Source organism: Sparus aurata, chromosome 9, assembly GCF_900880675.1.
Source record: "Sparus aurata chromosome 9, fSpaAur1.1, whole genome shotgun sequence".
NCBI lineage: Eukaryota > Metazoa > Chordata > Actinopteri > Spariformes > Sparidae > Sparus > Sparus aurata.
This window is the reverse complement of record NC_044195.1, coordinates 16,250,415-16,264,363: the sequence shown is the minus strand read 5'-3', so window position 1 is coordinate 16,264,363 and position 13,949 is coordinate 16,250,415. Positions and strand designations below refer to the sequence as shown.

The 13,949-nt window shown below is 40.5% G+C and overlaps 1 protein-coding gene across 1 annotated transcript in view; it reads right to left on the bottom strand.

The window, feature by feature from the left end:
• Positions 1–372: 372 nt before the first annotated feature.
• Positions 373–13,949, bottom strand: part of LOC115588409 (nectin-3-like protein) — an 81,158-nt gene continuing 67,581 nt past the window's right edge. The window contains exon 8 of the mRNA XM_030429019.1: positions 373–509. Coding sequence (XP_030284879.1) covers positions 388–509 — 122 coding nt within the window. The 3' untranslated portion in view covers positions 373–387. The remainder of the gene's footprint in view (positions 510–13,949) is intronic.

The following is a 13,949-nucleotide window of genomic DNA, read 5'->3' as shown; positions in this document are numbered from 1 at the left end:
GCTGCTAATTCCTAATTACGCAGCCATCCTCAGTTTAAAGTCCACTCTGATGTTTCCATTGTGCTACTCATCAGGATGGATTTAGAAGTGGAACAGCATTCACACAGAATATAACAGCATGAAGTGATTTGTAACAAAGAAGTGATGTTCCGCGACTTCGCTTAATGTCATCACTTACAGCTTCTCGGCCGTGCCAGGATGAGGTCTGCATGCGAGTGTGTTACGGAGAGGCCGAGAGGCGAGTGCATGTGTTTATGCGTGCCCCCCCCGTGTGTGAACACTGTACGTGTACTTGAGTGTTTGATGGAAAAAAGCCCGCACTGCCAGGATGCATTAGCATAAGCCACCCCACCCGCCCACCAGCCTGACCCCAGCCCTGCGATTCTGCTAGTGACACGAACCCATTTCAGCCCTGCCTCTGCTGCGTCCGAGGGGAAGCCAGGCTTGATGGACACGTGCTCCTGAGCAGCCATCACAGCCTCGTACACTGTACACCTTCCAAATCATCCCTGGAACACAACAAATGGCAGTGAAACATGGCACCAAACTCCAGATCGGGAGAAGCTGAGAAGAGAAAACCCAAGGTTGTTTTTAGTTGAGGTTAACGCACACACAAGCACAAACTGTTACTGAGCCGTACATGTCAGCACAAAGTCACAGACAGGTGTGAATAACAGCACAGGCATGTTGTTGTGGCAGACTTCCTGTAATCAGACTCATTAGCTGCACTTTGCATTTACTGGCTACGTGTGGACGTCAGTCACAAACATCCTCTTAGTCTTGTCTCATTCCAGCGTTTGAGCTTTTTTTCTTTGTTTTCACCTTTTTTTCTCACTTCTATTTGCATCTTTTGCACATTTGTTTCCTTGCAACCGTTTTACATTTTAATATATATCAACTGGCCACATTAATGAAATGGTGACACACTTGACTTGTGGGGGAAAAAAAGACAATAACTTGGGGGGGAAAAAACTCTTTTGCTTCAGTTTTAGTATCAATAAATAAACATTCAAATGCTTTAGAATTCAAAGGTTGCTCCAAAACTACAGGGGGCAGCATAACCGCCTACAGCTGCTCAATATACTGGACTGAACCCTTTGCTGTAGCCATCTTTTACTGTTGACAGGCAGCTGTTCATGAGAAGCTTGGCTCGGCCTGCACCTCTACCTCAGAACAGGTGACGGCTGTAGTCACCGCGGACGCGTGAATTGAGGATTTGTTGTATATCAACAAAACCAGAGGTGATCGTGAAAAGACAAAGAAAGATTGGTGAGCTTTAATTTAGTTTGTGTCGGGTTTGAATAAAGTTTGTTTGTTTGAAGGTAATTAGTATCGTCTCTGTCCGGTAAAAGAATGAAACTGCAATCAGAAGGTAAGTAATGAAAGCAGTATTCAAAAAATACTTCATATGTAATAAAAATTTCATATAATTCTTTTTTAACTTGTTAGACTAAGAAGATAACCCACTGTTTGTGTATCCTAGCTGAAACTATGGACTATTGGTTTTTATAGTACAAAGTGTGATCAGGAAACAGGACGGGCTGGGGCTAGCTGATTAGCATGCTTCAGTCGACATCACTGCAACACATTTACATTTAGGGTATTTAGCAGAAGCTTTTTTTCCAAAGCGACTTACAGTAATTCATACACACATTCATACACTGATGGTGGTGGCTGTAATTCAAGGTGCCGACCAGCACATCAGGAGCAGTTTGGGGTTCAGTATCTTACCCAAGGACACTTCGACATGCAGAATAGGGGAAATGAACCAGCAACTGTCAGATAACCCCTGTGCCACAACCGCCCACCACAATATGTGGACATCTTCAACACTGTTGTTTCTTCACACTCTGCTGATAATATTAAATCATCTTTTGAATGTTTGAAAGTAAGATTCTGGCCATGTCTTTCAGCCAATCAGCAACAAAAGAACCCGTTGCACTACGAACTCTGCCTCTCCCTCTGCTTCTGCCGGCCACTCTTCCTCTTCCATTCCCTCGCCCACAAGGAACGAGCTAAATGATATAAATGAAGCATAAACATCGGCGATACTATCCTGCCTACTTGCTATAAAAATATTGTACTTTCTCAGGCAGAACTCTGATTCTTTCTCTTAGAATAACACGTCTGTGTAAATTACTTATTGAGGCTATCGTACCCTCTGGCAGCAGTTGCTCTGGATTCTGCCGAATTTCCTTTCTGGTCAGCTCACCCAGTTGTTGACATCATGCTCATGGTGGGAAGCTCAAGTATCATACTCATCGTCATACTGCTGTGTTCCAGGTTTTAAGTCGTATATGAACGTAACGTGAGGAATCTGACAAATAATAACCATTGCAACTGAAAACAAGATTGACAGTGAAAATCTGGAGGGATTTTGGGCAATAATTCAACTTATTTGATGACCCCTGAACATGCAACAACCCTTAGAATTCAGCCACTAATTAGCTAATGTTGTTTCATAGTTTTACGCAGGACATCTCCGAGTGACAAACTGCATTTGTTCCGTATCAGTGTAAAAAGAACAACATCAGTCAGCGCCCTCATCTCATCACATCAACATCTTCACCATTGAAACCAGTTTATTAATAACCCAGTGCTGCTCTGCTGACGAGCTGAGGAGAGCACATGGTCACGGGCAGCGGATGATCATCCTGCTGTTTGCTCATTATAGGGTGACAAAGCTTTGAGCCGACAGGTGAGGGATTGTGAGAAGCCGACTTGGCGGGCGGTCAGTCATTCATCGTGTATTTTAGACTTCTGTCAAACTCCTTATGTTCCCAACGCTGTCTTAGTCTACAGATTTAGACTGATGCTATTCATACTGCTGATCTCTGACCGTGCCATCCATCTGAAACACTGATGATAAATAGCTTTTGGATGCATATATGGGTCAGACATGCGTTATGTGTGTCAGAGATTGTTTCCATGTTTGGTTCTTGTTAATCTCCGTTTGTTTCCATTAGCCATATGTATGTATGTGTAACTCCTTGAGGTTTTTGTGGGACACATTTTACTTTAGGGGCTTTAAATACATTATTATTATTATAAGATCTGACTGAGACAGAAAGTAGGACCACAATGAGTGAACAGTAAAAATAGTTTATTTCCTATAATACTTTCATTATAAGCCATTTAAATGTTTATCTGTGACATACTAACTTTAAGAGTGTAACAGTATTATTCCTTCACTGAGGGTGAACGTTATTTGGATTGGTGTAGCCCATAATGTCTTTTATGGTTGCATTTACACTTATTGGCCACTAAGTAGGTACACCTATACAATCTAAGCTTTTTTGATGCACAAAGTGTTCTGTGTTGTAACGTACTACTTTACACTGAATTGAACTATGAGAAGTATTTATAATATTCTTTCCCCTCATGCATGTAAAGAACACCTTTTGCTTATACATTCTCAACAATGTAAAAAAAAACCAATGTAATGTAGAATTTACGGCAGAGCTGCTGTAATAAAGTGAGTGCACATTGTGGCAGAAAGGCATTCACATGCTCCTCGGATGGCCCCACTACCTGAGATGGAAGTCGTTCTTCTGACTTCAGTGTGTTCATGTGCGTCAGGTTTAAATTTGGAGCAAAATGAGATAAAAAAATGAAGTTCCTCTGCGATTTGCCTCCCAGAGCGTTTAAAACAACACATTGACAACTGTTTCCAGTATTTGACTGACAAGAAAGTGCAAAGGAAATGATACAGTTTCTCTACAATACCTGACTTTGGTAAAAGTGTCTTATCATTATCCTAATCTTTTCTTTTGTCCACCATGTTTAGACTTTATATGACTTCACCTGTGCAACATTGTGTACCAAAATGTTCCGAGTTGTTGTTCTGGCTTGAGAGGCCATTTGCTTGAATTAAAGAAAATAAATGTTTTTCCAATAATTCTGACAGCACATGAATGCACAGTTAGTGTAACTCCATTGGAGCAGAGTTACATTCTTCCAGTTCAACATCGCATAGCATCTTCTGTCCTGTCCCTCCTGGTGCATCTACAATTATGACTGATTCATTTAGCTGCTTCAATTTCAGGGTCCTGGTGTTGGTGCGTGCTTGCTCAGAGTCACACTGTCATGACTCACATGGACACAACTAAACCATTGTTAATGTTATCAGAGCTACCAAAGCTTTTGCTGCAATGGCTGAATAAAATGTCCGCTATGAAAAGAACCTGGTTGCCTCAAGTAACAGGCAGCAATCGGTCGGCCCATATTCAAACCCCTCAATCAACATCTTTATTCCAAAGGTTTTTACAAGATTACTGTATGTTTCTTTGAGCAGACTCAATAACTGATAGTTTAACAAAATGAAAGCAAACAAAACTCATGCGGTGGACCTTGTAAGTTCCTCCTCCGCCCTACTAGGAACAAGGTTATCAAGATGTGGAGAGAGCCAGAGGAAACATGGACCCTTAATGCCATATTTTCGTCCTTGTCGAGTTACAGCATCCCAGTATGCAGCCTAACAAATACAGGAAGAGGGATATCTGCAAGACCCCTCACCCGAGACACCCAACCAACTCAGACATGAGGACAGACGGGTGCTGTGTGTGCATTTGCGTGTATGTGTGTGAACAGATCGACTTTGTGCAGCCTATATGCTGAAGTGTGCATGATGCCTGAAGACAGACAAGGGGTGTATGTATGTTTATGTGCCCACCATACATCCCTGAAAACAAACAGGGAATGAAAAGACGGTATTGTTCATCAGGTCCAGCAGAAGTACGACCTGCAGTCACCCGCCAAAGCCAAGGAACAGGCCAGTCAGGCGTTCAATGCAGCCTCTTCCTCCCTGCCCAACCTCTGACTGGAATTATTTAAAGGCAAATAAATACAAATCAAGGGTCAGTTTTACAGCTCACCTGCCAAATGACATTCAATCCTGAGTGGATGTTTTGTATTTCTGGGGCAGCTAAGCATGTTTTTCTGTCTTACACACTTTACTTTGGCGTGTGTTTTATGACTTCCTGTTTGTCCTGGTCTTTGTTGCAGTGGCTCAGCTACGTTTGAGGAAACAACAGTGACTAGTAAATCACTTCTCTTACCCACTGAATGTGTGTGAGAAACTCTTGCGGGTGTTTGCCGGTGGGTGGTTGACCGTGTGTGCAGGCACTCCTATCCATAGATAACATTGTGTCGGGCGGCTGGCTGACTGAGGGGACATGGAGGCATGAAATCATCCTGTGTCGGGCCATGTGTTCCCCGATAGGGACATGGAGGGTGTTAACCTCCTCTCAAATCCACCTCCAACCCTTCAGGCAGCTTTTCCTGCTCGCACCGATATGTACGCCCACAGTGTTCCCTGCTACGCTGCGTTTCTCAGGGATCTCAGTCACCCTTCATGCACTTTTATCAAAAACTTCAATTACTTTCATCCTCCTTTTGTTTGAGTTCACTTGTCCAATAAAAACACCGGACTGATTTCAAGGACTGGTGTACTGAGCACAATGAGTAATGAAGTTTATCATATCAAAGCACCTAATAACTCGCTCCCAAATGTTCAAATCAACATTCTTTTATCAGCAACACATTGCATGACTACTTTTATGTGCAAAGAATCACTATTAATTTGATCCACTGTCACTGAAGCCCTGTTCAGTCATTTTTATATATATATATATTAATATATATATATATATATATATATATATATATATATATATATATATATATATATATATATATATATATATATATATATATAATATATATATATATATATATATATATATATATATATATATATATATATATATATATATATATATATATATATATATATATATATATATATATATATAAAAAATTGAAAACACTATACTGCTGATCAGTGATCAAATCCAGACGGACAAAGTCAGCACCTAGTTGGTGAACCTAGTGGAGCATTTAGCGGCTAAAGAGCCAGCTATTTCCCTCACGAGTTGGTGGAGACCAAAACAGAGCTACAACAGAAGACTAATGTTGTTCTGTGTGTATTGTGAACAAACCAACTTAAAAAGGTTGAGAAATAATGTAATTGCTGTTTTTCAGGGGTAGAAATCACAGTTACTCAGGATTCTGTATGATTAAGAAGATGTTGCCCACAGTGTCATGATGCAGTGATTCTTTGATAATCAACATATTACAAGACAACCATCAAAGACAACATTATATTTGTCAAACTGAAAAATACTAAATATTTTGTGTGCAGGTTTGTGTTTTTTTTTACTGCATTGTGGTGTCAGTTTAAGAGAATATGACAAAAACTGGGATAAAACAATATATAAAAAGTGCACTGGGTGTTAGCTTAGTGCCCGTTTATCACACAAACACACTGACTGCAACTTGACCATGTCCATGTGTGTCTTCGTTCTGATGTTACATATCCAACTGTAAATAAAAGGACAAACTGCCAGAAAGCAGCACAGTTCTTGAGTTAAAATGTTTAAAGGAAGGTCTCAACTATGACTCACTTTATACCTTTAATAAATTAAATCTGTGTGATTATGTGTACAGAACTTTACACCGCAAGTTATTACTCTGGTAAGTCAACTTGTCAGCGGAAACTGTTTAGAGTACAGGTTCCGATACAAATATCAATATTTGGTGCCAGTGTATTAATGTCACAGGTGTAGGCGAAACGATTTATTGTCTTATTGATATTGTGCCCCACTTCTTACGAGTTTACCTCTTGTTTTTGTTGACCCAAGACCAATAATCACTTTTTGCATGTTAAAAACAATGAATAAAAAACACATGAACATTTCCAACAAAATCAGGATATTGTTGTTAAGGAAAAGGGATGTACACCTGATTTAAACAGGTCTATTATTATTCTTTTGTCTATTTTTATTTCATTCTATTTTAACACTAGACACTGGCCTGGTATACACCATGTATACCAGGCCAGTGTCTACCATGTCTTACCTTACCTACGCCCAAAAAGTACACAGATGTGTGAAGGTGCTGCACCGAGCGTACTATATAGAGAGTGATAGAGTTTGCACAGGGAGGAGTGTGAAGCAGATGGAAGGGTAATGTCCCGTACATACTTAACTTACATTACATTCAATTATGTTTTCCTGAATGTGACCAGGTAGTTTTGGTGTCTGCACCTAACCAAACTGTAACCATGACCTGAATGTTTCCCAAGTTTTTTTTTAAAGTCTAAATGGATGTTGCATATTTACTATTGCTAACTTACATACATACATACATTTCATGTCTAGGGAGGAAATACGTGACACTCTCACAGTGTACTGAATGGGGCTTAATGTGTTTTGTTGTGAAACCGGGTTGTTTAAATGTGTTACAGACATTGGTGTAGAATTTAAAAAAAATAAAAAAATGCGCCACATGCGGCACACAAAGGGTCCCATATTGTGAAAAACAAGTTCTCTCTGGTCTCTACATATATAAACTGGTCCTCCCTGAGGAACCAACTCCCAGAATGAGGAATGCAAGCGAGTCCTGCATGGTCTCTGCAGCCCACCCACTGGTAAAACGGCGCTCCTATAGGCTGTTCGGATTCAGCTCCTTTTGTTACATAACAAAAGGCTTTGCCAGTTTTGACGATAGGAGGTTGACACTTTTCTCGTGTAACACATTTCCGAGGATGTCGGGCAAGAAAAGTAAGGTGGAAGACATTAGAAGCTTTTTCACCAAAAAAGTGTAAGTCACCTGAGGAAAATTTGTCCCCCCTCATAGGCTACCACTAATGAACGCAAAACATTGTTTCCAACCGTTTTCTCTCTCTTAAAGGGATATTCCGGTGTAAGTTTAATCAATGGTCTAAATCACAGTGAAACTGTGTTCGACTCCCTCTCGAGAGATCAAGTTAGCAGACCGCTAATTTACGGAGTTTTATCAACCTCAGAAACGACCGCACGACAACAACACACTGCAGTAAATGGATCCAAATATAAACCGCCACCAAAAAGCCACAAATAATGCTTAGTACAGCACCAAACTCCAGCAACAGTACAAATAGGTCGGGAAGTCCTGACGCGACGACTACCGAGTGCGATTAGAAATGCTCAATTCTGTTCTTTTCCCTGTCCGCTCCGATAATAACTGTTATAAACTAGCAGGTAAGACATATGTGAACTTTGATTGCTTTTCCATGGAGTCATAATCATACATTTTCATCCATGAGCCGCGGAACTCTACTGCACTCGGTAATCGAGTCGTCGGGACTTCCCGTCAACAGGAAGCTGCTGCAGAAGAGTGGTAAATTTAGTCAGCTTTTCTGTAGAAATCCAGCTAAGCTAGCGGAGGTTAGATGCCCTGGACTATGTGCTGAGACCCTATTTGTACTGTTGCTGAAGTGTGGTGCTGTACTGAGCATTATTTGTGGCTTTTTGGTGGCGGTTTATATTTGGACCCATTTACTGCAGTGTATTGCTGTCTTGCGGTCGTTTCTGAGGTTGATAAAACTCCGTAAATTAGCGGTCTGCTAACTTGATCTCTCGAGAGGGAGTCTAACACAGTTTCACGGTGATTTAGACCATGGATTAAACTTACACCGGAATATCCCTTTAATGGCGATTGATGTGTTACTTCGTCAGGTGACAGAAGAAGCAACACCGCCGTCCCCTTTATCAGACAGCGGTGGAGTGGCAGGGTCACAGCAGCAGGTGAACATGAATAAGAACATGGTGGTTAATTCAATATTAATTGTTAGCTAGTTGTAATATTAAAAGTAGGCCGAGTGAATACTACTGATCTTCTTCAAGATTTGAGTCGTGCTGTGTCACTGCTCATAGCATCAATGTTTCATTTATCAGGTGACATTGGACCCCAGCCAGATTGTAGCTCATATAGGGAAGATTCAGGGCAACAGGTAAATTTGACATGCTACACTAAATTTTTAATTTTACTACAAATGTTTGACTGCTTATGTACAGTAGGTAATGCATCGTACAAAGTTAATGTCAGATGACTGGATATGTCCCCACCAATGTCAAAATCAAACCTACACCCTTGGTAACAGAAATAATGCTGCTTTGCCTCGCATGGCTGTTGATTGATCAACCAATGACCTTTTTTTTTTTTTACAGCAGACATTTTGGCATGTCATGCAGGAAAAGCAGGTGTTACTGATAACATTAAAAAATGACTGCATTCCATTTAGATGAGCTACTTCCAGGACCCATTGTGCACGTTCGCTCTCTGGCATGGATCACCGGGACATTTAACGGAAACACGACGTTGCTGACGAAACTTGTTTCACCTGTGCTTTTCCTGCATGACAAATCAAAATGTCTGCTGATCTTCTACAGGCTCCTCATCCCTGCTCCACATGCAGTCAAACACTTTCAACCACAATCCAAACCTTTTCTTTTTGTCCAAGACTATGCTCAAGAATCACATATTTGCTACATATTGTACTGAGATATTTAGCTGGTTCAGGAGTTCTTTTTAAAAAAAAAATAAAAAATTAAAATATATGTTTTATACCACACAGGACGTACAACAGGTGTACAACATGCTTTTAAGCAACGTATAGCTTAACTGCTAACACTAACAAGCCTCTCTAGCCTCCACTTACATGAGCAAAATCAGCCATGCAAGCAAAGGACAGAGTAAGAGATTCTAAAAACACAAACTATATCCAGAACATTTAAATAACCTGTCCACTCACCTTCATTCTTTCTACACACACAACTGGTTAAACTCTGATGACGTCCTTCCACAGCTATGACTGGTGTGATTGTCTGCTGAGTGGCAACAGCTGACATTGCTATGGTGATTAATTGGCTCAAGTCACAGCATTTGATCCACTGGGCTCACATTAACACAGGTGCGTGGAATTAAACCATGCACAGGTGTCTGGAGTCAAGACACATGTCACATTCTACCCTGGGAAGAAGGCTTACTCCTTTCCTCTTTAAAACTACTGTCATTAGTTTTGATTCTGATTAATTCTATGTTCTTAAATTATGATTGGCACATTGGAATCACTGTCTTTTCTTTTCTGCCCGTCACACTGCAAGCACAGAAATATCTTGTGTGAATTGATCAGAATGGTTCCAGTTTTGGTGGAAAATATATACACTGAAGTGTGACCCCATCACTCAGGAATAAGCAAATCGAGAAAATACGTTTTTAGGGTCTTTAACACTGATTCTAATTCATTTGTTGTGACTGTCTCCTGCAGGGCTAATCACAAGAAGAACTAACAGGGGGATATCCTCTCAGGTCACCATTTTATTTAGTTTTTCATTTATTATAAATCCATTAAATTTGGAATAAAAGATAGTGGGGTGACTATTATGTCAACTCTAGCCTAAATTTAAGGTTAATGAAATGCAGTCACAACACTGGTGGAAAAAGCACTCATATCTTTTACATTAGTAGAAGTAGAAATACCACAACTTAAAAATACTTGATTACAAGTTAAAGTCCAAAATCTACTTAAAGTTTAAAAGTAAAAGTATTCATTACTAAAATGTGTCCAGTCTGTGTTCTATTTTAATATGTTATACTATTTGAATATTATTACTGATGCATTAAAGATGCAAGCAGCATTTAAATGTTGTAGCTCACTAATGTAAAGCTAATTTTATTCTATTAAATATATTCTATATCTTAATATATCTTTAAAGTCCAAATCTGCTGTGAAGTAACTAACAACTACAGATATCAAGAAGAAAGCAGCACATAATTTAAATACGCAAGCAAAGTACAAATACTTTAGAGTTGTACTTGGGTACAGTGCTTGAGCACATTTACACCAATGAGTCACAAGTGGTGTATCATTATGACATCGGCCATTATGGGAAGCATTGATGGAATCACTGGGCTGATGGCAAAAGCTGTGAGAAAGTGGCAACGACAACAATCCACACAAAGAAAAGAACACAACACAATGCTAAAATACAGGAGTCTTAGCGAGGCCGTCCAGCTTCCTGCCCGTCTCCAACCATCATCTCAACTCCTCTGTAGTCATCCTCTCATGTCCAGACACATACAGCACTTACATCCTCCCTCCATTAACGCCTCCCGTCTGCCCTCCACCCAACCCTACTCCATTGTGTGCTCGTCGATTCTCCTCTCCCTCCCGTGGTGCCCGTCGTTGCACAGAGAGGAAGCTGCCTTTCCACTTCCTTCTTTACTGGTGAGAACAATTCATGGCTGGCCTCTCACCCTCGTCTCTACCTCTCTCTCTCTCTCTCTTAAACCCAGACTACATGAAGCTGCCAGGTTACTTGGTTTCCTGATGCAGAGTCTGGTTCTGTTGGACTGTAGAGGAACTAAATTCAAGGCCTCAGACTATGACACACACCTCAAATATGACAGAGAGAAAAAAGACTTCTGGGAAAGTATGTGCAAATTGTGAACTACAGCAGTTCACCAGAAATAAAGTACAATATAACATCGGAATGTGTGAGGTTGATTATAAACTAGTTGACTATATGTGAAACCAAAAAATATGATAAACTTTATTTATAGAGCTCTTTCATGACCAATAAAGGGAATTAACTATCTTTACATAATTAACACAGACATCAATATTATGATAAAACACAGAATTAAAACGTAGGCTTCGAAACAAATGCAGTTTCTATGCAATTTGAATTGAATTGTTAAATCATTGGTTCTCAGCCTGGAGTTTGACACCACCAAGAGGGATAATTGTAGTGAAAATAAATACAATTACACATTTCAGACTGGGGAGAAGTCATTACATTGCCAGTAACAGTGCCACCATTTGCCTTAAAGTCCCCATGAAACGGCTAATCGAGGGCTATTTGCTTTGGCACAGTTACAGGCAGCAGCCAATTGCGTGGAATGTATGTTATGCCCTACAACCCCACCACCCCCTAACCATCGAGCTGCTCTCTCCCCCGACAGTCAGCGCAAAGCTTCTATGTTACTTTAATTTGGTCAGTGTCAGATAATCACAGTATTAAACTCCCACAATGACATTTTTTGAGCTAGAGGAACCTTCATCTTTTTTATGCACGGGTGCTAGAGCCTCAAAACTGACACATTAGGCATCTCAAATGTGTGTTGGCCATGGCTTGTGCTGTAACTGCTGAACGCACACTAAGCCCTTCTCCAGCATACCTAATGTCAGGCGTCAGACCACACACAGGTGGCAGCAATACACAGTTACTGAATTAATTAGCCAACAAGATACATCTGGTGCAGTGGACGACAGGATCAAAATAAATAGGTTTGAAGAGTTTTACAATGAAAGTACAAATTAATAAACAAATTAGTTAAAAAAATAGCTTTGGTTCCCAACTTTCTTGGCTTTTACACCGAGGCAATACTCACTGATGAACTCTCAACACTGGTTGCATCTTAAATGAACTGAACAAATTTGCCCTAACAAGGAATTGCATTTCATTACCAACTGGCTGCTGCATGAGTCACTTGATGTCGCACTGGTTGACGGACAAACACAGACATTCCAAATAATGTGCGTTTTGAGCAGTTCAACCGAAGAGGCCAAAATAGGTTTAACACTAGAGTACTTCATGAGGCAAAGTCATGTTTTTGTTTCCTCTCGGCTTTTCCACCAGAAATAAAAGCACATCACATTATAAAAAAATAACTGGAATCTAAAAATGTAGGAATTTTATTATCATTTTTAAGGTAAATACACCAAACTATGGGACTATAACAAAAAACAAACATGAAATGGCACTTCATGATCCATACTAATGACACTGTACCAAATGGTGTTTAAAGCATCCACAGAAACGTACTTTTGTGTTGTTTCTGGCGGCCCCTGAGGAGAAACATGGTATTTTCATTAAACACAGGTTTTTACAGGATCTGTAGCGATGATGCAACGTCTGAATTTGTGGCTATATAAGATTTATAACCACTATAATGATGGTGACATAGAGTTAACTTTGTCTTAGTAATGGCAATACAGAACTCTCTGCTGCCATACCACCAGACTACAGGGCAGCTTCTTCCACCAGACTGTGACAGTCCTCAATTCGTCAGCAACACTCTTCCTCAAAAACAGTTTGAATTTTCCGACGAACTATGTAGAAATAGCCATCTCGCTGATGGTCTCAGTTGCTTATGTAGGTCATAAAGAGGCATCAGTAGCCGTTTTTATACTGGGCAGCAAGCCGCCAATTTAACGCCTCGAGGGGTACACTTTTTTCCACCTCCATTGCTATCTAAATCCGAGCTGTGCTTCGGAACTGCTTCACTGTTTACGCCCAACTTCGTGCTTCACGTCACGTCACCTTTACGCCTACCCCAGTGGCGACTTTTTGGAAAAGAGGGAATATTACACCTCCCTTTAGATAGACAAGGCGGCACATTGCAGACTTTACGTCGCTGCAAATGTGCCACCTTTTCTATCTAAAAGGGGCTAGTATTAAATTGACCCTTGCAGTATGTCTGAGCTCTACCAGGGTTTTCTGTTATAAAGTTATTGTTTGGAGGTGACGAGGTATCATATTGTGTTTGCTGCAGGCAAGTGTTTGAGATCTGAACAGACTTGCACACCCAAACACATGCACAAGACAATAGTGGTCCCTTTAACAACCACGGAGTCCCCTCTCAGTCACAGGAGGGTGGTTTGGTCTGCGGTAACAGGACATGGTGGGGGAAACCTTAAGCACAAATGCAGGTAGTGAGTCCAAACACTCCGACAATCTTCTCACCATTTAAACACACTGCTCTCTTTTGTAATCTCCCCAGCGATCAATCTGTATTTAACTCTCCAACAAACTGTCATACAATAGCCGGTGGAAAATATTTACAGAGGAACAAACTTTAATTTTTGAGCAACACTTTTCCTTCGTAATGACGCATTTTACTTTCTCAGATCAAGGAAATTTTATGTACGTGAGTGTTTTTGTGTGCCAGTTCCTGTAGTAAAGTCTGCTGGTTATGTACTTCCAAGTTCTAAATGACCCATGAGAATTACATCAGCACAGGAGGGACAGCGGGCTGGTCCAAATTCAACAAATCTGACCTCC